General features: G+C 38.7%; 1 protein-coding gene across 1 annotated transcript in view; it reads right to left on the bottom strand.

Annotated features, from left to right (window-relative positions):
- Nucleotides 1-18,325: 18,325 nt before the first annotated feature.
- Nucleotides 18,326-25,305, bottom strand: part of EHHADH (enoyl-CoA hydratase and 3-hydroxyacyl CoA dehydrogenase) — a 62,648-nt gene continuing 55,668 nt past the window's right edge. The window contains exon 7 of the mRNA XM_037525231.2: nt 18,326-21,237. Coding sequence (XP_037381128.1) covers nt 19,976-21,237 — 1,262 coding nt within the window. The 3' untranslated portion in view covers nt 18,326-19,975. The remainder of the gene's footprint in view (nt 21,238-25,305) is intronic.

The raw sequence follows: 25,305 nt of genomic DNA on the forward strand, positions 1-25,305 counted from the left end.
CTGGAAATCGACTAAAAATTACTGAAAGCAAAAAGCTTAGCTGCAGACTGACTAAAATATTTGACTAATATATTTTATTTTATATTTACTATATTATATGCGTATATATGTCAGTACATATACTGATCTATAACAAGGAAATAAAATGGATTCAACAAAAATGGATTTTATTACAAAAAAAAAGATTAAGTAGATGAGGGCTGATTTAATTGGTGGCAAGGTTTATTTGGAGAAATTATAGAGAGGACTGTTAATAAAGCAAGTGCTATAATGCCTCCTGATTACCAAAATAAATAAAATAGTATACCCTAGGTAAATATGTAGCTTTATCATTAAAAATTCAGCAGGTTAATTTAAACCTGTACCTAACAAATACAGAGTATAGTTCATCTGATATAATAATAAGCATAATGCCAAAGATCATTTCTTTTTTTAAAAAAATGAATGATCACTAGCTCATCTTACTACATATTTTGCTTTCTTAAATTTTAAAACATTATAATTTTCAGTTAAATGTAAGAGCTGCTTAACCCTTACTGGGAAGTGAGGCTAAGAAAATGGAATTTTCAAATACTCCAGTAAGCAATTACTTAACATAATACATGAAAAAAAGCAGACTAGTTTTTTTTTTCTGAAAAAAGTTATATCCATGTAAACTGGCAATTTTCATGAAAATATCTGCAACTATCCAGACAGATTTTTGCATTGTCAAAATAAAATATGTATTTATTTTTAAAAAGTTTTTAAAAACATTATAAAGTGATAATTATAATAGTAGTAGGACACTAGGTTTATTTATTCTTTTTATTTAATATAGTACCATTGTTTTGCATCCTTGTTAATATTTTTACAATATAAGATTTCTCCCTCTCCCCTTCTGGATGCCTCAGATCTATGGTCAGCTTTTAAGGGTTGGTTTTACTGTTTGCCTTTGTCTGACCCTTTGTTTGGTTTCTCTATCTCCCACATATGAGTGACACCATCCAGTATTTATCTTTCTCCTTCTGGCTTATTTTGCTTAGCATAATCCCTTCCAGCTCCATCCATGTTGCCGCAAATGGCACGAGTTTATCTTTTTTATCATTGAGTGGAATATTAAGTTTAAAAGATAATAAAGTTGTTGAATCAGAAAAAAAATGTAACATTAATTCAAACTCTAGGACTTTAATATATGATAAATCAGAAATAGTACAGTGAGGAAAATAATCACTAATAAATGCTAATGAGCCAATTAAATATTGGCATAAAGAAGTATGTGCTTATACATATGCTAATTAAGAATAATTAAGAACAAAATTGAAATCATGTTATGTTTGGCAAATTCCTTAAAATTCTTGTCTCCTTTACCTTGCTGGTAAAATAGAACTAGCTGTGTCTTGGGGATGGTTATGAAGAGTCACTTAGAAAATGTGTAGAAAATACTTAGCATAGTGCCAGGAACACAGTAAACAGTGTTACCTTGAGTCAGAGCATTAAATAGAAACTAGAACAAATAAACTGGTTGAATGATCTAGAAATACAAACGGGAAAACATGTTTATTCCAGTGTTGGAGATCATAGTAGCATAAAAGACATCATCAGGGATAAAATTAATGTACAAAAACTTTTTAAAAACAAACAAAACTTTTCAAACAAAATGTGTGATTGAGAGTAAACACATATTGCGCTCCTAAGTGAAGTAGCTCTGGGAGGAATTTTGTCAGGCCAGTGGGGTAATGGACTGAATTGAAGGATAACCTGGTCACTCCCTATTTGTCAAAAAACTCTTCCAAGATTTTCCCAGGGCCTTCAACGGGAGCCCACAGGAACTCAAATCCAGAAACAATTACCCCATTCCCACCCCCACCAACCATTTACCCACTTAGGCTAACTTTGCGCAAACAACTACACTCCAGGAAAGTGTGCATGTGATCACATGAAGAAGTGAGCTCTTAGGGGTGCTCCCTGGTCACACTGCCAAGGGAACCACTCCCTGTATTCACAGTCGCTGCTCATTTTACACAGGGTCAGCCAGTGTAGCTGTCCCTGCCAGTTGCCTCTGGCCTGCTCAATGGTCTACTGACCTTTTTACCTCTTCACCCCACCTGATTAATGCTCATTGCCTCACTTTTTTGATAAGGCTGCTCTAGTAATACCAAATTGTCTATCATCCTCACACTCCCACCCCAACCAATATGCCTTCTATATTCATAAGCATTCTCCAGAGAAACAGAACCAACATATAAAGCAATTCATTATAAGGAATTAGTTCATGTGATTAAGGAAGCTGAGAAGTCCAGACCCAAGAGAACTAATGTTATAGATCCATTGGAATTCCAAAGTCTGAGAAGCAGGAGAGCTGAAGGTAAAAATTCCAGTGCAAGTCTAAGCCTGAACTCGGAAGACACAACTCCAACATAGTAAGATAGAGAAAGAGTGCTTCTGCTCTACCTTTTACTCTTTCAGGCCTTCAATAGATTGGTTAAGTCCATCCTCTTTGGAGGGGGGGCATCTGCTTTATTCTGTCTACAGATTCCAATGTTAATCCCATTCAGAAACACCCTCCCAGGCATACCCAGAAATATTGCTTAATCAAATATCTGGACACACATGACCTAGTCAAGTTGGTGCATGAAACTAACCATCACATCCTTACATCACAATCTTTGTGTAAGGACTATTCCCTTTCTCTGGCCCACTCTCCCCTTTTCCCTTCTTCATTTGGATAATTACATTATGACTCAGGCAATTTCTCCAGGAAGTCTTCCTTGATACATCTTAGCTGAACTGAAAGCCCCTCTCCCAAGCAAATTAGCAGTCTGTGCATTTCTTCTTGTGGGCAGAAGACAGCCACAGTTTTTAGGAAATCTTTGTCCCCAACACAGTGCCTGGGCCACAGTCTTCCCAAGCAAGCATTGTCCCATCTCCTCCCGTCTATCTCACAGCGGGCCACTAGCTTTGCCATCATTGTCTTACTGAAGCTGCTCATGCTGATTTACCTAGTGATTCTCAGCCCTGACTAGCATTAGAATCTTCTGAGAAGCTTGTAGAAATACCAATGTCCCTGCCCCACTCAAAGCAAAATATTCAGGGAAAGCTGGGGAAAGGCCCAAGTATCAGTATTTTTTTCAAAACTCCCCAGATTGATATGCATGTGCGGCCAGGACTGAGAACCATCAACTCAGGACATAACTCAGAGCCCAACTGAGAGATGATCTTAATTCTGAGTCTGACTAGACAGATGAGGACGTGCCCCTGCTGAGACAGTTGCGAGGTATAGCTTAGGGGTATCAGGAAGCATCTCAGCTCCCCCTCAGTGCTTCCCCACCCACACCTCTCTCCTGGGTCCTCTCCTCCTCCACCTCCATGAAGTTGAATACTTACTGTTATCACTTTCCTATCTTTTTGAGGAGTAGCAGTGTTATTTGTTTGTTTTCTTACATCTTAATTCATTTTTGTACAGTATTTGATTTCTCCCCTTAAGTGTAGTCTCTAGTTCTCCCACCACCACAGCACCCATGATCCATCTCCACAGTCCCTTGTGCTCTTCCCTCCCCTGTTGTGGCCCCTCTTCTTCTCCCTCCCTTGCTGGATGCTTCAGTCTTTTTCCTGCCCCTTTGTTTGGTTTCTCTATATTCCACACACAAGTGAAACCATCTGATATTTACCTTTTTCTTGAAGGGTAGCTGTGAAACACCTTTCTCTGGGAATTGGCTTTGAATGCTGCCTCAGTAATTCACAGGCACCCACATCACTTGCTTGCCTTTACTCCTAATCTGGGAAAGGACACTGCACTTGGCAGTATTGTCCATCATTCCGCAGGTTTTCCCTATAGACTCCCAGAGTCTTTTTATTGGAATGAGGAGGATTCAATGCGAGCCTCCCTCTTGAAGAAAAAGCATGCAAAACTACAAATCACAAGGTTTTGGAAAGGATCAGTGCAAGTGCTGCACCCTGAATTTTTTTTAAAGATTCATTTATTTATGCTTACAAGAGCTGGGGTGAAGGCCAGAGGTGTGGGGGTGGGGTCAGGGGGAGAGGGGTAGTGTGAGAGGATTCACCAGAGACAGAATGGGGAAGCATTGCTGGCTGAGGGGAGCAGCGGGGAGACAGGAGAGGCCTGCTGCACCATATGGGTCAACTCTTGCTGCAGTGGCTGCCGATGGCTTCATAGTCTTGAGACATAACTCCTTGCACCACCAGGGAGATCCTGCTGCACCCTGAATTTTAAGCTTCCATAGCTTCAGAGTTTTCTTTGCTTTAGAGAATAGTGATTATCATTTATTGTTATCAATATTATACCAGGGGATTCTCATACGTAACTCTCCTGACAACAAACAAGCAAGAACGTGTTCCCCTCATTTTACAAACAAGAATCCCCTCTTCAAAAACGGTTGTTACTTATTTCAGGTCACACATGTGGAACCGGAATTCAAATCCAGTTCTGCCTAGTTTCTGGAACAGACTCTTCACCAAACCAGCAGATGTCAATATCTGCACAGATCGCGTACCACCTGGGACCTGGGTTTGTTATAAGAGGCAGACAAATTCATACATATACCAAGTATTGTATGTAGACTGAAAAGTTAATGTGATTTGTGCCTTTGTGGAATGTTTTCTACTTTATATAGAGGCTATTGTAGTTAATTAAGTCATTTTAAAATACAAATGTTACTTAATAATGTTAATTTCTGTGTCCTTTCTCAAAGTGGTACAATTGTTACAGGAGAACATACAAAACTCTTTTTTAGTTAAAGGGACCTGTGGTGCCTGCAAGAATTGGCAGCCCACTGTATTAATGCTCTGTGGGTCTGTCATGATCAGTCTCTTTTTACAGAGCTCCAAATTCTTAAATTTGTGATCTCTAAAATGAGGGAAAATAGGGGCCTCCCTGGTGATGCAAGGGGTTAATCACAGCACTGTGAAGCTATCTGCAGCCACTGCAGCACGAGTTTGATCCTTGGACAACCAGGGAGCTTACCCATATAGTGCGGCAGACCTTTCCTGTCTCATCTGCTGCTCCCCTTAGCAGTGTATTTCAGTCAATCCACCTGTTCTTCTCCCCACTCTCTCTCTGGTGAATCCTCTCACCTCCCATACCTCTGGCCTATACCCTAGTTCTTGTATGCATAAATAAATTTTTTTTAAATGAGGGAAAATAAGACAACCCAATGGGGGAGAAAATATCAGAAATTCTATTTCTACTCATCTTTACCCTCACCCTTGAAAATATCTGTGTATATTTGTGTTCCATAAGGCATATGTTATTATTACAGTAGCATATGCATGCGATTATAAATGAGTCTATATTGCATGGTATAATGGTTACGAGCATAGACTCTGGAGTCAGACTGACTACCTGTGTTAAAACTTTGGTTTGCCAAATCAAAATCAACAAACAACTATAAACCAGAGACACACTGGGAGGGGAGAAGGAAGAGGGAGTAGGATCAAAACAATGGGGAATTGTATGGGAATTGTATGGGGACTATAACCAAGATGAAAATGCATAAATTGTGCAAAAATAAAAAATGATGTAAAAAATATATAAAATTTAAAAAATGAAAAAAAAAAAAAACTTGGGTTTACCTGTGTGTGTTTTAAGAAAAGAATACTTTCTGTGCTTCAGTTCCTTCCTCTATGAAATGGAGATAAAAATACCTCCCACATGGGTTACAATGAAAATTAAAGGAATTGATCCAAAGAACACCTGCACCCCTATGTTTATAGCAGCACTGTTTACAATAGCTAAGCTTTGGAAACAACCCAAATGCCCAAAAATAGATGACTGGATCAAGAAGATGTGGTACATATATACCATGGAATATTACTCAGCATTCAAAAAAGATAAACACATGCAATTTGCAGCAACATGGATGGCACTGGAAGGGATCATGCTCAGTGAAATAAGCCAAAAAGAAAAAGAAAAATACCGGATGGTCTCACTCATAGCAGGAATCTAGAAAACTTAAATAAGGGACCAGGAAAACGAATAACTATAAGAAAGTGAAAATCAAAATCAACAAAAAACTACGAACCAGAGACACTTTTAGGGGGGCGGGGGTGGGAGGGGAGGGATTGGGGTCAGAATGGGGGGGCTGCAATTGTATGGGGAATATAAAAATAAAATTTATTATTAAAAAAAAAATAAGTGAATAAGTAAAAAAAAAAAAAGAAAATTAAAGGAATTGATACATGAACAACATTTAGAACAGTGCCCTATAATCATTAGTGCTATGTATGTTGTTTCTACGATAAAGACAATGATTATTGTCATGCATGTATTAAGGCATATAAAGGGTACATTCCCCCCTCCCGCCCACACACACACACACACACACACACACACACACACCCTTTTAAAAGTTTGGCAATTAACACTGTCACTCTTCTACTAACTTGCAGAGGCAAAGAAACAAGTGACTCTGGGGCATCAGAGCAAACTCTTTCCAAGCTGCCCCTCCTCCGTTTAAGCTTCTAGCTTTGGGACCTGGGCTACCACCACCAGGATGCCTAACTCCATAAGTTAAAAGAGGGCATTGATATCATATTAGATGGGGATCATTTCTCTTTGTGTTGCCCTTTGGCCCAGCCCTGCCCAGGAATGGGAGACAGATGACTATACAGAGTCTTCCCTCTGATAACTGGGGGATGGAGAGACCAAGAAACAAGGCTCCTCTTATAACAGCTTCCTCTTCCCTCCAAGAAAAAAGAAAAGGGTCTCTGTTAGGACAATTCCCCAGCCAGCAGCCCAGCAGAACAGCTGCTCACCCCCTGCCCCATGTTTGAGGTACCAGGAAGTGGGAATGTCAACTACAGAGAAAAGGAGAAAGAAGTGCATTTAGTTTTGCTCAAGCTGCCTGCTTTTCTTTGCTCTTTTTCGCTTTCCAATGGCAATCTTCTACTCTTGCAGCTTCAGAGGTCTGTTTTGGCTCCCCCAACTCTCTGGAGGCTCTCATCCCAGATCCCTTTTCCTAAAAGGAAGTCCCTGAAGACATTTTCAAAGTCCCAGTCTCCATTCCAGGCTCTTCTTTTGTTCAGATGATTTATAACTTATGCAAATAAATGTAGATGATTAGGCAAATGATTATGTAAATGATCCTTCCTTTTCCCATCTCAGTTCTAGTAACACTAGAAGAAAGTAACAATAACGACCAAGTCCTGCCCTTGGTGACAGCATGGATAAATCCTGAGGGCATCCTGTTAAGTGAAATAAATCAGACACATAAAAACAAACACTGTATGACCTTACTTATATATGGACTATAAAAAAACAAACTCACAGACACAGAGTATATAGATGGTGGTAATCAGGGACTGGATGGTGGGGGAAATGAGTGATGGTGGTAATGGTACAAACTTCCAATTATAAGTGAGTTCTAGGTAAATATAGTTAACAACACTGTTTTCTACTTGAAAGTCGCTAAGAGAGTAGATCTTAAATGCCGTTATCACACCTACACAAGGTAATTACGTGAGGTGATGGATATGTTAACTAACATTGTGGTAATCATTTCAGGACATAAATGTATATCAGTCCATCACATTGTACACCATAAAATTAGGTGATGTTCCCCTATGTTTATAGCAGCACTATTTACAATAGCTAAGCTTTGGAAACAACCCAAATGCCCAAAAATAGATGACTGGATCAAGAAGATGTGGTACATATATACCGTGGAATATTACTCAGCATTCAAAAAAGATAAACACATGCAATTTGCAGCAACATGGATGGAGCTGGAAGGGATCATGCTCAAAGAAATAAGCCAGAAAGAAAAAGAAAATACCAGATGGTCTCACTCATAGCAGGAGTTTAGAAAACCTAAATAAGGGACCAGGAAAAAAGAATAACTATAATAAAGAAAAAATCAAAATCAATAAACAACTTTAAACCAGAGACACACTATGGGGTGGGGGGGAGATGGAGAGGAGGGGTTGGGGTCAAAATAAGGGGGGTGCAATTGTATGGGGAACATAACCAAGATGAAAATGCATACATTGTGCAAAAATGATATAAGAAATATATTAAAAAATAATTAAATTAAATTTAAAAAATAAAATGCAATTACATATAAAAAAATTAGGTGATGTTATGTGTCAATGATATCTCATAGCTCAAAAAACAAAGATTAAATGACAGAAAATAGAATCAGCATTTAATGGGGGCCTCCCTGGTGGCACAAGGGTTAAGATGCAATCTATGGGGCAATCTGCAGCCACTGCAGCATGAGTTAGATTCCTGGCTAGCCAGGAAGCAATCCATATGATGCAGCAGATCTCGCCTGTTTGGCCCACTGCTCCTCTCAGCAGTGTATTTCAGTAGATCTGCCTGTTCTGTTCCCCACTCTGTCTCTGGTGAATCCTCTCACCCCCTGAACCCCTGGCTTTACCCCAGCTCTTGTATACATAAATAAATCTTAAAAAAAAAAAAAAGAAAATAGAATCAGCATATAAAAGGTAAAGAACTTGAAATTTAATCTAGAAAAGAAAATGTAATGGCTATTTCACAGCAAGATTCCATGTCCATAGAAGAGAAGCATTCTTTGACCTTCAAATTTGCATAGAAGCTTCAAATCTGTAGCAAATTATGGAACCTGACTATCTATAGTCACTGTGTTCCCGCTGAAATTAGTGGCTCATATGAAATAGTCAAATGGACAATTGCTACTAATTTTACCAGTAGCTCACACTATTACACTTGTATATAGCATAATATTATACACTGGGAAAAATGTTGAATTTAGAATCTATTAAGCAAAATATCCTGTAGAAAGAACCATAAATCCAGTGTTCAATTATTATTTTTAAAAATCTTACCCATATTTTGAAGAATACATGTAGCCAACCTTTCATGAACTGCATAAGAATAAGTAATTGGGCTTTTAAATTGAAATGGCTTTATAATGCCGACTCTTACAGATTGAACAATATCTACAGGAAAATTGTGTGCGTCTTATGCAATTTTTCAAGTCTGGGAAAAGTTAGTGGAAGCCAAGTACATGATGATCATTGAAAATCTAATAATTTCAAGTGCTTTTGCTGCTCAAATTCTATCTCCAATTTCCTTCTACTCAAATTGCCTATTTTTTATGAAACTGACCCACATCACATCCATATGCAAGCTCTAGGAACCCACAGAACAGCTTATACAAAGTTATAAAAACAAATGTTATTAGCAAACCACCACATATGAACTATATTCTATTGCTTAGTTAAAAGTGGATCCCCAAATTGGAATTTTTAAGAAAACTTTTTAGCAGCACCATCTGGTAAGGAGTGCAGGGGGAAACGTCTATTTTCAATATACGCAGTTCTTAGAATGAGTTATTTAAATTTTACTTCATATTCGTATTTTCCAAAAGAATATTTCCAACAGGAAATATTCCAAAGGACCAGTTGTAAATCTAGTGTTATAACAAAACTCCGATTTTCTGCAATCGTTGAGATTTAAATTTTCATCCATTTAATAACAAATACTCTTGAATTTGGTATCTGTTTTTATGTAAAGTTATTGTCTAGATTAAGAGAATTTCTTAACTCTACAACAAACTGTAATCTGATTTTTAGTTCTTTGTTAAGTATTTCTTATGTGAATCATCAATCAGGAAAAATGTTATTGGACCATGTGTTCCATGTGGGGGGCGGGTAGATAAGGCAAAGTTAGGTTAGCAGTGGAAATCTACTTCTGACACTACTTTATGTTAAGCTGTGCTAGATAGTTTTTAAACAGACAATGGGTGAACAATCTTTCTACAGCCAGCCTTTAGTGTAGCTAACACCCACTGGTGTGTGAGGTGGTGTCTCCCAGCATACGAAACATAAGAATGACCCATATCAAAAAGACCACAAACATATATACACAATGGAATGCTATTAAGCAATCAAAGGTACATATATACCGTGGAATATTACTCAGCATTCAAAAAAGATAAACACATGCAATTTGCAGCAACATGGATGACGCTGGAAGGGATCATGCTCAGCGAAATAAGCCAGAAAGAAAAAGAAAAATACCGATGGTCTCACTCATAGCAGGAATCTAGAAAACCTAAATAAGGGACCAGGAAAATGAATAACTATAAGAAGATGAAAATCAAAATCAACAAAAAACTATGAACCAGAGACACTCTAAGGGGGGTGGGAGGCGGGGAGGGGAGGGATTGGGGTCAAAATAAGGGGGTTGCAATTGTATGGGGAATATAAAAATAAAATTTATTATTTAAAAAAAGTTCTCACCACAAGAAAAAAAAAACAAAAAAGATAAACTCATGCCATTCGCAGCAACATGGATGGAGCTAGAAGGAATTACGCTCGTTGAAATAAGTCGGAAGGGAAAAGAAAATTATCGGATGGTTTCACTTATAGCAGGAATATAGGGGAACCAAATAAGACATAAGTGTAAAAAAATATTAACAGTACAAAACACAACAAAACAAAAACAGACAATTATAAATCAGAGACATCCTGCAGGGGAGGAGGAGGGAGAGGGATCAGAGGGAGGGAGGGAGGAGCACAGGGGACTGTGGTGATGGTGAGCGGGTGCATTGGTGAAAGAAATTCTGTGGGGACTACACTTGGGGGCGGGGAGCAAATATTGTTTAAAAGTGAACAATGATGTAAAAAATTAAAAAAATAAATTTAAAAAAATTTTTTAAAAGACCACAAACACCAAATGAGGCTAGGGTATGGAGAAAAATGAACCCTCATACACTGTTGGTTCAATGCTTATGGAAAAGGAGAGTGGAGGTTTCTCAACATATATCTAATATGATGCAGCAAATCCACCACTAGGTAGCTATCTGAAGAATACAAAAACACTAATGTGAAGAGGTGCATGCACTCCCATGTTCATTGCAGCAGTGTTTACAGAGCCAACGTATGGAAACAACCTAAGTGCCCAACAACAGGTGAGTGGAGTAAGACAATGAGGTATATATACACAATTAAATACCAGTCATATATGTAAAAAAAAAAGATGAAATCTTGCCATTTTTGACTGCATGGATGGAACTGCAGGAAATTATGCTAAGTGAGGTAAGTCATAATGAGAAAGACAATTACAACATGATTTCACTCATACGTGGAATATAAAGAAAAAAAAAACATAGAAACAGACAAAAACAAATCAAACCCTAGAAATATGGAGAATTGAGGTTACCTGTTGGGGATGGTTGGGGAGGGAGTCACAGGGGAAGTGGACCCCAATGTGTTTGGGGGGGAGGCTTATAGATGCCTTATGGTGTGGTAACAAGCATCTGTAGCACAGGTGTGAACCTATGCCACTAAATCATATACAGTGTTTGAGACCAAGTTCCCGCAGTAAAAAAAGAAAACAATAGAATTACAAAACAAAGACAAATGCCAACCCCTTTGCCTCACTTCAGGACATCTCTGAAGGATGGTCTGAACCTCAGGTCTTGAGCCTCAAGGGTCTTTTGAAGCTTCTGATGCATCTGCCTCAGTTCAGATTTTCCTGCTCAGTCTTCTTTCTTTATTCCCTGATAGGTGTTGTTCCAAACCTACTCACTACTGGGCCTCTTGTAGCAGAAATCTCTATCTCAGTGTCTTTTTCCTGGAGAGCTTGGTCCATGAGAGCTGCTAATAGAGATGGCCCTGTGGACAAACTCTAAAATGTGATTTTGAAAACTGGATCATGAACTAACTGCAACAAAGACAACAACGCTGCAGGTATGTTGGAGTATTGATAGCTCCTAGCATAATGTAACTGTGTGAAAGTGAAAACTTCCATCAGTGGAGAGTTGGGATGGGATATCGGTAGAAGGTAATGAAAGTAATATCTCAGGCATTTGAAAGGTTTATAGGACATTGTAATTACATGGAGTCAGATGGTTGTTGCTGGGGGCTATTGCTGCAGAGGAGAAACATAATGAAAGGTATGAAGGTGATTAATTACCAATGTAAGATGAACTATGATCATCAGAGGATTTCCCTGGTAGCATGTAAGAGGCTCATCTTTTGTAGTCACAGGAGGGGAAAAAAAGGCAGATGGCCAGGCCCAGAACTTAATTATAAGGGAAATAGAGTTGAGACAGGATTGAATTCTCATGGCAAATAGGCTATGCCAAGTTTAGGAACTGATTGAGAAGAAGTGAGATCCTGTGACTTGAAGAGGAGACATCTGGAAGAATGAAATTGAAAATCTCAAATTCTTGAGGCTACTAGAGGGAGACACAAGGTGGAGGTAGGAACATAGCAGGCAGGGGGCCCAATGGTCTAGGATAAAAGACTATGGGCACTTTGATTGTGGGGTGGGGTGGTAATATACATATTATACCATACATATGGTATAAACCTAATTCTTCAAATCATGTATAGTGTTGTAAATCAATATTACCTCAATAAAGAAGATAAAAAAGAAAATCTCAAATGCTGAGATGCCTCTGAGTGGTTTGGCCTTGCAGAGCCAGGCCATTCACCCCTTACTAAAGACTTGTGCCCCCCCACTTGTTCAAGCACAATTCAAATTCTTCTGCCTTACAAGACAACACATGTCCAGCGCCAGGAATTACTTCCCTTTGGTTACCAGAACAATAATTAGAGTTTACTCACAAAATAACCCATTCACTAAATGCTGTGCCTACTAAGAAAGGAAGGATTTACATCCCCAGGATGCTATAGAATCTAGCCAACATGAACTAGCAAAAACCATGGGAATGGACATTGAGGATGCTGGAGCAAGAGCAACAGAACATGATCTTGGGTAGAGTGTGTATATAGATATGAAAACACTCTTCATGAAACACTCTTCATCTTCTATGAAAGATGGTGGGAGAAGGACTCAAAAGACTAAGAGAAGTGGTTTGAGGTAAAAATGTAAGGGCAATGGTAAAGAGTTTAGATGGGTAGCTAGGACCTGGAAAGAGAAATATTGGAAGATAGGGGACAGTAACAACTGGGAAATCAAGAGATGGACTAATGGGGTGTGCACAACATATGAAGAGTAGTGTGTCACATGTTAATGCTATCCAGAAACCATCTACCACAGAACATGAATTGAAAAACCATGTAATACACCTATGTTTATTGCAGCACTATTTACAATAGGTAAAACCTGGAAACAACCCAAATGCCCAAAAATAGATGACTGGATCAGAAGATGTGGCATATATACACAATGGAATATTATTCAGCAATCAGAAAAGATAAACTCATGCCATTTGCAGCAACATGGATGGAGCTAGAAGGAATTACGCTCAGTGAAATAAGCCAGAAGGAAAAAGAAAAATATCAGATAGTTTCACTTATAGCAGGAATGTAGGGGAACCAAATAAGACATCAGTGTAAAAAAATAATAGCAGTACAAAACACAACAAAGCAAAACCAGAGAATTATAAATCAGAGACATCCTGCAGGGGAGGAGGAGGGAGAGGGATCAGAGGGAGGAAGGAAAGAGCACAGGGAACTGAGGTGATGGTGCACGGGTGCATTGGAGAAGGAAATTCTATGGGGGCTATACCCGAGGGAATGGGAGGAAGCAAATACTGTTTAAAAATGAACAGTGATGTAAAAAATAAAAAAAAAAATTAAAAAGCTAAAAAATACATAAAAAAGCATTAATTGATAAAAAAAATAAAAAATAAAAAGCCATGTAAGTTGTGTGTCCAGACTAGCTGACACCAAACATCCACTATCATTGCCCACTTTAGTGCTGGCGTAAATGGTCAACAAATGGAGCAGGTTTGATTAGTAGTGTGGAAGTTCTGCATTAGTCCAACAGAATGGAATCCCACTCATCTAGGCTGATCCTAATTGTTGAATGTACACCTTGCCCCAGACACCTTTCTCTCTCAAGGCCAACCAACCATTTGGTGCTCAATCACACAGGAACTCTTCTGTCTGTAGGTCAGTGATTCATCTTGACTGGAGTTGACACTTATTCCACCTGTGGGCTTGCCTTTCCTGACTGCTGAGCTTCATTTTCTGATGGCTTAGGTAGGCTGTGAGGCAGTGATACAAAAGCTCACAAAATATTGCCTCAAACCAATGGACACTTTAAAATGAAGAGGATGCAGAGGTGGGGCTATGGATTCCCTGCTCTAATCTACTACTCCACCCAAAAGCTACTAGCCTCCCTGATAGGCCAAGGGAATATCTATCTCTTTAGAGGTACCAACAAGGGTCCAGGTTAGAGATGATAACCTGTGAGGAGGGAGTACCATCCTTCAGGATGCAGTTCACACCCTGAATCAGTAACCCTTATATGGTACTATGTTCCTAACAGGTATAATACTGGGTCATAGGAAGCAAAGAGTAGAAGAACAAATGGTTCCATTTATTATCACTGCCAGGGATCTATTTGGGAAATTTGCTTTCTGTGTCAGCAGCTGACACTCTGAGAGCATAAGTTCCTGTTTCTTAGTGTTCTTAGAAGGGAAATTCTTCAACCAATGACACAGAACCCTTTAAATCTTTATGTGCCTCTTAGTGACTTCTGTTTTTTTTGTGATCAGCATAATTAACAAGCTTGATCTTATGCTAGAATCCCACATTTTGAATGGTAAGTTATAAATCGATACCCTAATACTCTTTTTTTTTAAAGATTTATTTATTTATTTATACAAGCACTGGGTACAGTCAGAAGCGCGGGAGGGTGAGAGAATTCACCAGAGCCAGAGCGGGGAGCAGAGCAGGCAGAAGGACCGAAGTACACTGCTGAGGGGAGCAGGGGGCGGCAGGAGAGGTCTGCGCGCCATGTGGGACCGTCCTCTGGTGGCCGGGGAGCAGCTGGGGATCGAACCGGCGCTGCAGAGGCTGCGGGCAGCTTCGCAACCTGGCGCTCAGCCACTGCGCCATCGGGGAGGCCCGATACCCTAATACTCTTCTTGACAATTTTTGTGGGGTTTTTTTTTGGCCAAACACTTGCCAAAATGACAAAAGGCAGGTGACAAATAGCTGATAGCTGCCAACTCTGACACTTTCTCCTCTTTCACCTTTGCTCCACTATTTGTATTATCTTCAATTGTGCTTTATTTTAAGGCACATTTTAAGGGTGCTTTATATCAAGGAATCTTTGTGAGAGTTACTTTAGTTAATTTAAATAATTTTGTCTAAATATCCACTGATTCTAGCATACATCACTTGCAATATTTCTCAATATACTGAAGGCCAATTAAAGAAGGAAAATGCCACTGTCACGCTCTCTGGGTTTTGAAACTTACCCTCTTCCCTCAGGATACTTCATTCCTGACATTTGGCTGCATGAGATGCAATCTGGGATGATACTGTGTCCATATGCACATGAAATATAAATGAAGATTAACTTCTCATTTTTCAGGCAAAAGTAAGTAGCAAAAGTAATTCTAATATTTTCTGCCTATACCTCTATGGCTCGTCCTTCACACTGTCTTGGGTAGGGCAACCCACTTTGAATATTTCTGATCAGTGAGCAGAGGGTTTTTTCCCCCCCAGATTCAGCAACCTCCCTTTTGGCCAATGTTGGGAAATACTGCTTCTGGAATTACTCTTCATTGACCACTTTTCCATCTGATCATACATACTTTCTTTATGAGAGTTTTCAGGTCTAATTAAGTAGGAGTCCATTTGAAGTCCAAGGAGAACTTCAAGATTGCGTTCTACTAAATGTTGATTTAAAACCCTACTCTCAAGTTCTTAGTGGGCATCTGTATGGCCTACCTACAACAATTACATGTGAAACATCACATAAAAATGTATGAGCAATTCAACATCAAGTTGAAAAACATTACACAATAGGGAAACCATTGTTTTTGTCAATTACTTATGACACTGAGAAAAACAAAAGCTAAACAGGAAAAAAAAAACTATTCTTGGGACCCCCCCACCTGCATTTTGAGGATCAGGGTCAGCTGTGAGCAATTAAAGACCCCCCCCCTGATGACAATGGCTTATCTGTGATAGGAATGACTGCTCTCTCACATCAATGATTACTGGGAGGCAGAGCCTCTCTGCTCCATGAGGCCATCAGGGACCAAGCTCTTCAGAGCCTTCATTCTGCTCTCCCTAGGGCATGACCTTGATCCTCATGGTCCTCTATAGAGGGTCAAACTCCGATCATCACATCTGTGTTCCAGGTACTAAGACAGAGGAAGGGACAAAAAAGAGATGGGCAAAATTTGTACATATCTGATTCTTAAGGTAGATTTCCAAAAGTTGTCACGTAATACCTCCACTCCTCCTGCTGTCTGGATCTTAGTCACCTGTTCACAACTGGATGCAAGAGAAACTGACAAATATATTGTGTATTCTGAGCAACCAAAGGCTGGGTTTAAAATTGCGAAGTTTATTACTATAAAAGCAGAAAAACACTGGGAGACAGCCAAAATACTCTGCCAAAATTTACAAGTTGACAGCTCCTAGGCCTCAGCAGACTTTGTGAATCTGAATACACTTATAATTTGGTTGGAGGTTTTGCCCTACTATATCCTGAAGATCTCACATTACAGCTAGAATTAGCAACTGTTTCTGTGTCCCCTTAAGAAGCTGGAATAAACCTGACTACAGTGAAATACCTCAAGGGAAGGATGGCTCCCCATTCCCAGCCCCAATCAGTGAGGCTCACATCACTTGGGTGCTTATCAGATGCGTGCGGGCCCTTATTCTCTCAGGCTGTTTGGTAAAGAGAACAAATAAATATTATAACTGAAATTCCCTGGGAGTCTTTAGACAAGAATTAAAACTCTGTTCATCTTTCTCAAGTTCCTTTTTCTCAGGATGCTAAAAAAAAATATGAAGTAGAACAAACAAGATGTAATCTTCTTCTAAAAAATTTGGTCCCATTGGAGACACCAATCTAAATGGAGACTTTCCCTCTACTTTTGTCAACTAACTTTCATTGTGAAAGGTGCTGAGAGTAATAAATAGAATAAAGGGTTTTTGGTTTGAAACCTCTTTACGGCGTATCCTGGAAATATACTGGACTCTAGGGGGCGCTATTCACATTAGCACTCCGTGAAAAGCAGCCCCTTGGAGCACAGTATGAATGGTGTGCAACGATGTTGACCTGCCAGGAAGTAGTGTAATGTGCCTGTTAATCGCAAAATAGTTACAAGGTGGCAAGATAAACAGATGTCACTGAGGTCCCGAGAACAGTCAAAGGTTACTCTGTTCTTGTAGAAAGTCGTTTTTAAACTTATTAAGTGAACTTGGTTTATGTTCCTTTCATTAACGACTGCCAAAAGGGTACTATTTAAGCTTGCCATATTTCTAATTTCTAGAAGTCTGTTTTAAAGGCAAATGGAAGACCTTGGAAATTTCAGGTTCCAACAGTGCTGTGCAGTATGATTTGCATAAACAACTCTGTAACACCATTAATCAGAGGAGTTTAGGATTCTTTCCTTTCTCTCTCTCTCACACACCTGTTCCTGCTGGAAATGAGTAAGTAGACAGCAAATGCAGCTGCAGAGTGCCTTCACTGATTTAAGGAATATCATTAGTCTCATCTTTAAAGCTTCAGTATTATGGCAGAGCTTCAAGGGTGCTTCTAATATACAGTCCCATCAGAGTCAATTGCCATTAGAACATGGTTTTCTTAAATGTCATTCAGAAGCTGTTTATGAAAAAAGAGTAGGTAGTTTTTAAACTATTAACAACAATAAAGCTTTTAAGAAAGTGCATTTTCAAGGGTAGAATAAGATATCCTGGAAAGATTTCATTATATCAACCACGGTTGTAGATATCAACCTACACACAAATTACTAACAATTTAGAATTAGTTTTGCTTCTTTTGAAGTGCATAAGAATAAATGAACTCATAATTCTTCTTCCCATTTGGATAATTAATTTTATCCCTTATAGGGTCATAGATGCTTTTGAGAATATGATGGCGTTATGGCAACTTTGGTAAGAAATGTACTCAGATACATACACACAAATATTAATATAAAATTGAAGAGATCGTTGACTCCTAAAATATATTCACAAACATTCTAGTTTCAAAACCCCAATCTAGAGTCAGTGTAAGGTGAAAATGGGTTTTGAGAACTCAAAATCCACTCAAGGTCTAAAGAAGAAAATGTTACTTGTATGTGGGTGGGGTGGGGGTTACATTGAAAATAAGTCATTTTGGAGATCAAGTTACTGCTTTCATAAGTCTTTTCTATTGTTTTACTTAATTTCAAGGTCCAATTTATATCAAGCCCAGTATTATGCATCTCAAAACTTATTCTAAATTGAACTACAATCCAAGCCATAAGTTTGGGGTTTTTGTTCGTATTTTTACAAAGAGAAACTTACACTGTATTCATCCAAGATTTCTCTAGCAGAACTCTCAATACTTGTGTTTGGGTTCAGAGATGAAAATGTGAAAACAGTTCATTTACATCACACTAAAGGACAACGTCTGGAGTACATTTATTTATTTACTTATTTATTAACAATTTTATTGAGATACAATTTACACACCATATAATCCACCTTTTTAAAGTATACAACTCAATGGTTTTTAATAGATTCACAAAGCATAAGCATTTCACAATGTTGTAATTAACCTCCCAAAAACTCTGTACCCATTAGCAGTCATTCCCATTCCATGTGCCCCCACCCCCATCATTCCAGCCTTAGGCAACCTCCAATCTACCTTCTCTATATATAGATTGGCCTATTTTGGACAGTTCATATAAATGCCCATATCATATGGTCTTTGTGATTGCTTCTTTCACTTAGCAAAATATTTTCAAGGTTTATCATGAGGTAGCATGTATCAGCACCTCATTTCCTTTTTATGGCCAAATAATATTCTATTGTGTGGCTATTCCATACTTCTGTTTATCCATTCATCTGTTTATGCCCAGTAGAGATGTTTCTAATTTTTGACTGTTATGAATAATTTTGCTATAAATATTTATGTACAAATTTTTGTGTTGATCAGTCTCTTGACTTTTAACAATATAAAGCAAAAGGTTAAAAGGAAAATATTCTTATAACAAAATTATACAAAATTTGTTTTGCAATAAGTTTATGTTTTTCAAGACTCAACCATTTTCACATCTAACATCACAAAGGTTTATTGTGCCAGGGAAATTGGCATCATTACTCTATCACAGAATCAGAGGTGGTTGATGTTCTCAAAGTTTCCTTCTTACACTAAATCAGCAACTTAGTTTATAGAAATCTCCATGAATAGAAGGGTAAATAAAGACCAGGTTGTGGCCATCCCCTGCTCTTAAGGAAAATTTCGACTTTACTGAGCCCTTCTAAGCAACAAGCACAAGTGTGCATAGGTGACAGCCTTGGATAGAATGATAGATTGAGCAGGACTTGCCAACTTACCTGTGTTCCCCATTCTGGTCTGCTGTACTTAGTTCCTTTACCAATTCCCAACTGTGTCTTGCTCATAACCTTAACACTTTTGCCTTTGATACCCTGCTTCTCCTTCTGGCTACAACCTCTGCCTTTCCTTGGGAAGCTTTCCATGTTCATTCGCAGAGACCCTTACTACTCACCGACCCTACCAACCATCTCTGCTCTACCTCTAGATTGTGATCTGAACTTCATCACAGGTTTCCATGCTGGCTTAATCCCCCTCAAGACTCAAAATGTGCTAAGTGCTATGCGAAATGCAAAGGGAGTATACAATGAATGTTTTTTGAATGAAGGATCCATAAGTTTTCCTATCAATGCTGTGTATGTAAAGTTGAAAGGGGTCAAAGTAAATTTATGAGTTAGTTGTATTTATTAGTTATTAATTGATGACATATTTTTCTAATGATCAAAGCACTTTGGAGCCTCAGTTTATTCTTGAGGCTCTCTCCTTATCTATATGGTATTAGCAAAGGCTCAATCTTTGGAATTGAAATAATTTATCTGATAGGGACAGATTCATTCCTAAAGATTTAACCCATTAGAATCATCACACAGAAGACCCAATTAGCTGACAAATTATTTATATTTTTTGTATTTCAGAGTAATCTTACTCTAGATCTTTGGATTCAATTTCAATGAAATTATCTGAATATTACCTGACGTCAGTATGTGAGGCATAACCTGGAAGGTGAAATCACAATTTACTGCTGAGGGGTCCTGCCAAACTTTGCCATTCTTTCAGGGGAGGGTTTCCCTGGGAAGCCAGTTTTTTAAGATAGTCACATGGCTCCAGCTGGGGAACATCAGGATTCTGCCTGTAATATTTCCGCAACTTCTCTAGCACTGTGGGTAACCCAACTGTGGAAGCATAGAACATGGGTCCACCCTTGTGCCTTGGCCATCCATACCCATGTAAATAGATAACATCAATGTGCTCTGGGCTAGCAGCTATTCCTTCTCCCAAGATACGGAATGCTTCATTGATAAGTGCATACAAGCAGCGCTCAAGGATCTCATCCTGGCTAATGATGCGTGGCTTGATGTGATGAGTTTCTCTGTACTGTGACAAAAATTTGGAAAGCCAGGGATCAGGTTTGTGAATCCTACCCAATGGCTTGTCATATTGGTACCAGCCCTTACCTGTCTTCTGGCCAAATCGTCCTGATTCACAGAGCAGATCAGGAATTGGACAATATCTCCTGTTACCTCGCTTCCGGGGAGGAGTTCCTGGAGGGCAGGTAGGTCCAGTGAGACCCTGCCCTTTTCGAGATTTCCAACCTATATCCAACCCAGCAAGATCAGACACTCTAAAAGGTCCCATTTTGAAACCAAAGTCCTCTAGCACTCGATCTACCGCCTCTGGCGTACTGCCTTCTTCTAGCAAGAAATATGTCTGATTGTAATAAGGAAACAACATTCGATTCCCAACAAATCCAAAACAGTTGCCTACAACTACTCCAAATTTTTGAATCTTTTTTGATAAGTTCATAACAGTGGCAATGGTCGTGGGGGAAGAGTGTCGGCTGGGGATAATCTCTAACAACTTCATGACATGAGCTGGCGAGAAGAAGTGAGTACCAATAACCAGGTGGGGACGGTCAGTGGAAGAAGCAATCTCATCAATGTCCAGGGCTGAAGTATTGGTGCACAAAAAAGCTTCTGGTTTGCACACAGCTGACAGTTCAGCAAAAACCTGCTTTTTCAGATTCATGTCCTCAAAGACTGCTTCTATGACTAAATCTACATTATTAAGCTCCTTCATAGATGTAGTTAACTTGGGTTTTGGTCCTGACCAAGGACGACCATTCCGCTGCATTTTGGATGCTTCCTTTTCCAAAGTGGCGTTTATTATCTTATTTGCAGTTTCTAACTGCTTCTTGTCTAATTCTACAGCAACCACAGGGATGTTGGCCTTTGCAAGAGAAATGACAATGCCTCGTCCCATTGTCCCCAAGCCTGCAGATAAGAATAAAGGAGAAAAACAATGACTTCATAGTCTTGGAAACTGAAAAATTTCTCAGTGGATGGAAGGTTTCTGCAGCAATGTGGCATACAAAGAGATCAATTCAAGGAGTACAAATGAATTGAATACTAGTTAAGGCTAAGCACTATGTTAAATATTTAGAGGATACAACAATGATTAGGATTCACACACATAATTAGTATATAAAACAAGTTCATCAAAGTTATAGGACATAAAATCGATATATACAAGTCTGTTTTATTTCTATATACAAGCACTGAATATGAAATTCTGAATATGAATCTGAAATTAATAAAGTAGTTCTACTTACAAAAGAACCAAAAATGAATAAAATACTTCATCAAAAATTAACAAAAAATTACAAGACTTATACACCAAAAGCCAGAACACAGTATTGAAAGAAATAAAGAAGACCGAAGTAAATGTAAAGTCATTCCTTTCATGGATGAGAAGACTTAATATAGTTAAGGTGGCAATGACAAAGGTTAAGTATGGCAGTGACAAAGGTTAAGCAAATAGATCAATGGAACAAAATTAAGAGTCTGGAAATAAAGTGGTACACATATGGTCAGCTGATGTTTTTAAAAGGGCACTAAGATAATTCAATAAGGGAAGAATAGTCTTTTCAACAAATGGTTCTGGGACAACTAGACAGTCACATGCAAAAGGTGCTGGTCCCCTACCATAAAAAAATTAATACAAAATTGATCATATTAGAACTAAATCTATAAAATTTTCATGACCTTGCATTGAGCAGTAGGTTTTTAGATATGACACCAAAGTGCAAGCAACCAAAGAAAAAAATAGATAAACCAGACATCATCAAAATTAAAAAAAAAATTGTGCTTCAAAGTACACTAAAGAAAGTGAAGAGAGGCCCTCCTGGTGGTGCAAGGGGTTAAGCACCGCACTATGAAGCAATCCAAAGCCTCTGCAGCACGAGTTCAATCCCCGGCCAGGGAGAAACCCACATGGTGCAGCAGAATTCTCCTGTCTCGCCTGCTGCTCCCCTCAGCAGTGTATTTTAGTCAGTCTGCCTGTTCTGTTCCCCACTCTGTCTCTGGTTGATATTCTCACCACCACCCCCACCCTGCATCTCTGGCCTGTACCCCAGTTCGTGTATGCATAAATAAATAAATCTTTAAAAAAAAAAAAGAAAGTGAAGAGAACTCACAGAGTGGGAGAACTCATATATCTGATGGGGGACTTAAAACAGAATATATAACAAGTCAACATAAAAAGAAAACTAAATTTAAAGTCAGGCAAAGGGGCCCATAAACATTTCCTCAGAGAAGATATATTAATGGACAATAAGCAAGTGAAAAGATACTTAATGTCATTAGTCATTGAGGAAATGATAATCAGAACCACACTGAGCTACCATTTCACATCCACTAAGACAGTTATAATTTAAAAGGCAGACAATAGTAAGTTTGGGTGAGGATATGGAGAAATAGAACCCTGATAGCTAGCAGATTGCAATTGCTGTGAAAAACAAGTTTAGACGTTCCTCAAGCAAATCCATTCCTTAGTAGGTAGGTAGAGAGGTGCATATACATCCCTAGAGAATTGAAATATGTCCACACAAAATGTATATATAAATGTTCATAGCAGCATTATACAGACTAGCCAAACTATCAACTGATGAATGGATAAACAAGGTGTGATGTATCCATACAGTAGAGTATTACTTGCACATACAAAGAAATGAATTACTGATTCACACTTCAAGGGTGGATGAACCTTGAAAACGATATGCTAAGTTAAAGGTGATGGACACAAAAGGCCACATCTTGTCTCACTCCATAGACATGAAATGTCCAGATTAATTGAATCCAGAGACAGATAGTAGATTAGTGGGGTTGCAGGGGTTGGGGAGAAGGGCAATGAGGCCTGACTGCTGATGGAGATAGGGTTTATTTTTAGGGAGATAGAAATGATCTAAAATTGATTGTTACAATGGTTACATGCTTTGTAAATATCTAAAAAGCATTGAAGTATACTCTTTTTTTTTGCTTTGGTGAGGTGGTTAGTTTGTATTTTCAAAAAATTTTCAATTGTGATAAAATATACATATCCTAAAATCTGCCATCCTAACTATTTTAAGTATGTAGGTTTAGTGGCATTTAGTGAACATTTACACTGTTGTGCAACCAGCACCACCATCTGTCTCCAGGACTCTTTTCATTTTACAAAAATGAAACTCTATACTCTTTAAACAATAGCTACCCCCTCTTCTCACTCCCTGTCTCCTGACAACTACAATTCAACTTTTTATCTCTATGATGTTGACTACTTTAGGCCCCTTGTCAATGGAATCCTATAATTGCTTTCACTCATAATATCCTCAATGTTCATGCATGTTGTCGTGTGTGTCAGAATCTCTTACTTTTTAAAGGCTGTGTAATAACTCATTGTATGTGTGTGCGTTTGTGTGTGTGTACACCGTCTTTTGTTTGTCCATTCATCTGTCAAGAGATATGAGTTTTTTTTTTTTTACCTTTAGACTATTTTGAATGATGCTGCTATGAACATGAGTGTACGAATATCTATTCAAGTTCCTGCTTTCAAATTTTTGTGGGCATGTTTTCATTTCTCCTGGAGATAGACCCAGAAGTGAAATTTCTAGAACATATGATAATTCTATTTTTAATTTTTTGAAGAACTGCCATACTGCTTTCCTTCGCAGTTGTACCATTTTATATTAAATTATACTCTTTAGGAGGGTGAAGTTTACAGCATATATGTTGCATTTCAAAACTGTTACAAAAAAATATGAGTATGGGCCTCCCTGGTGGTGCAGTGGGTTGAGCACGGCGCTGTGAAGCTGTCTGCAGCCTCTGTAGCACGAGTTCGATTCCCAGCGGGCCAGGGAGATGCCCACATGGCGCGGCAGACCTCTCCTGTCACACCCACTGCTCCCCTCAGCCGTGCTTTCAGTCTGTCTGCTTGTTCTGCTCCCTGCTCTGTCTCTGGTGAATTCTCTCACCCTCCCGCACCTCTGGCTTGTACCCCAGTTATTATATAAATAAAAAAAACTTTTTAAAAAATATGAGTAGTACCAACTCCCAGGGAGTTTATTATAATCCTGTGGGAAAAGGAAAATTCATAAATATCCATTCTATAGGATAAAGCAAATGATGTGATGATTCAGATTTCTTTGGTGATTTAGGGAAGGGGATTATATTTGGTTGATTGAATAGTCCAAGAAAATCTTCAAGATAACAATATTTGAGGGCCTCTCTGGTGGCACAAGGGGTTAAATCTCAGCACTATGAAGCTATCTGCAGTCACTGCATTATGAGTTTGATGCCCAGACAGCAAGGTGACCCACATGGCACAGCAGACCTCTCCTGTCTCACCCACTGCTCCCCTCAGCAGTGTATTTCAGTCAGTCCACCTGTTCTGCTCCCCACTCTGTCTCTGGTGAATCCTCTCACCCCCCCAACACCTCTGGCCTACACCCCAGCTCTTGTATGCATAAATAAATAAATCTTAAAAAAAATAGCAGTTGAAGAAATATTTGAAAAAAGATCACACCAAAATAGGTAGATAAATTGGGGAAGTTGAACCATTCAGATTGAGGGAAGGAAAAGAAAAAAGAGTGATGTTTTAAACGCAGGCAAGAAGAATGGGAAAAGTGAAAAATTATTTTATAGCAAAGATGTTGCTGTTCCCTCCTATACAATTTTATCTGGATGTTCACATAGAACAGCATATTCCCCACACCCCATCCTGGGTGGGGGTGTGGCTAATTCTGGTCAATGCTTGCATCTGTGCTGCCTGTGAGGTAAGAAAGTTTTTACATTTTAAATAGTTGAAAAGCAAAAGAATATTTTGTGACACATGAAATTTTAACAAATTCAAACTTTAGTGTTCATTAATAAAGTTTTATTGAAATACCACCTCACTTATTTGCTTCTATATTGCCTGTGGTTGTTTTTGTACGTCAATGGCAGAGATGAGTAGTTGCAATAAAGACCCTCTGGCCCACAAAGCCTAAAATATTTACTATACAGCACTTCCCAGAAACAGTTTTC

This window comes from Talpa occidentalis, unplaced genomic scaffold (genome assembly GCF_014898055.3).
Source record: "Talpa occidentalis isolate TD23 unplaced genomic scaffold, MPIMG_talOcc4v2.1 talOcc4.4, whole genome shotgun sequence".
In the NCBI taxonomy this organism is placed as follows: domain Eukaryota; kingdom Metazoa; phylum Chordata; class Mammalia; order Eulipotyphla; family Talpidae; genus Talpa; species Talpa occidentalis.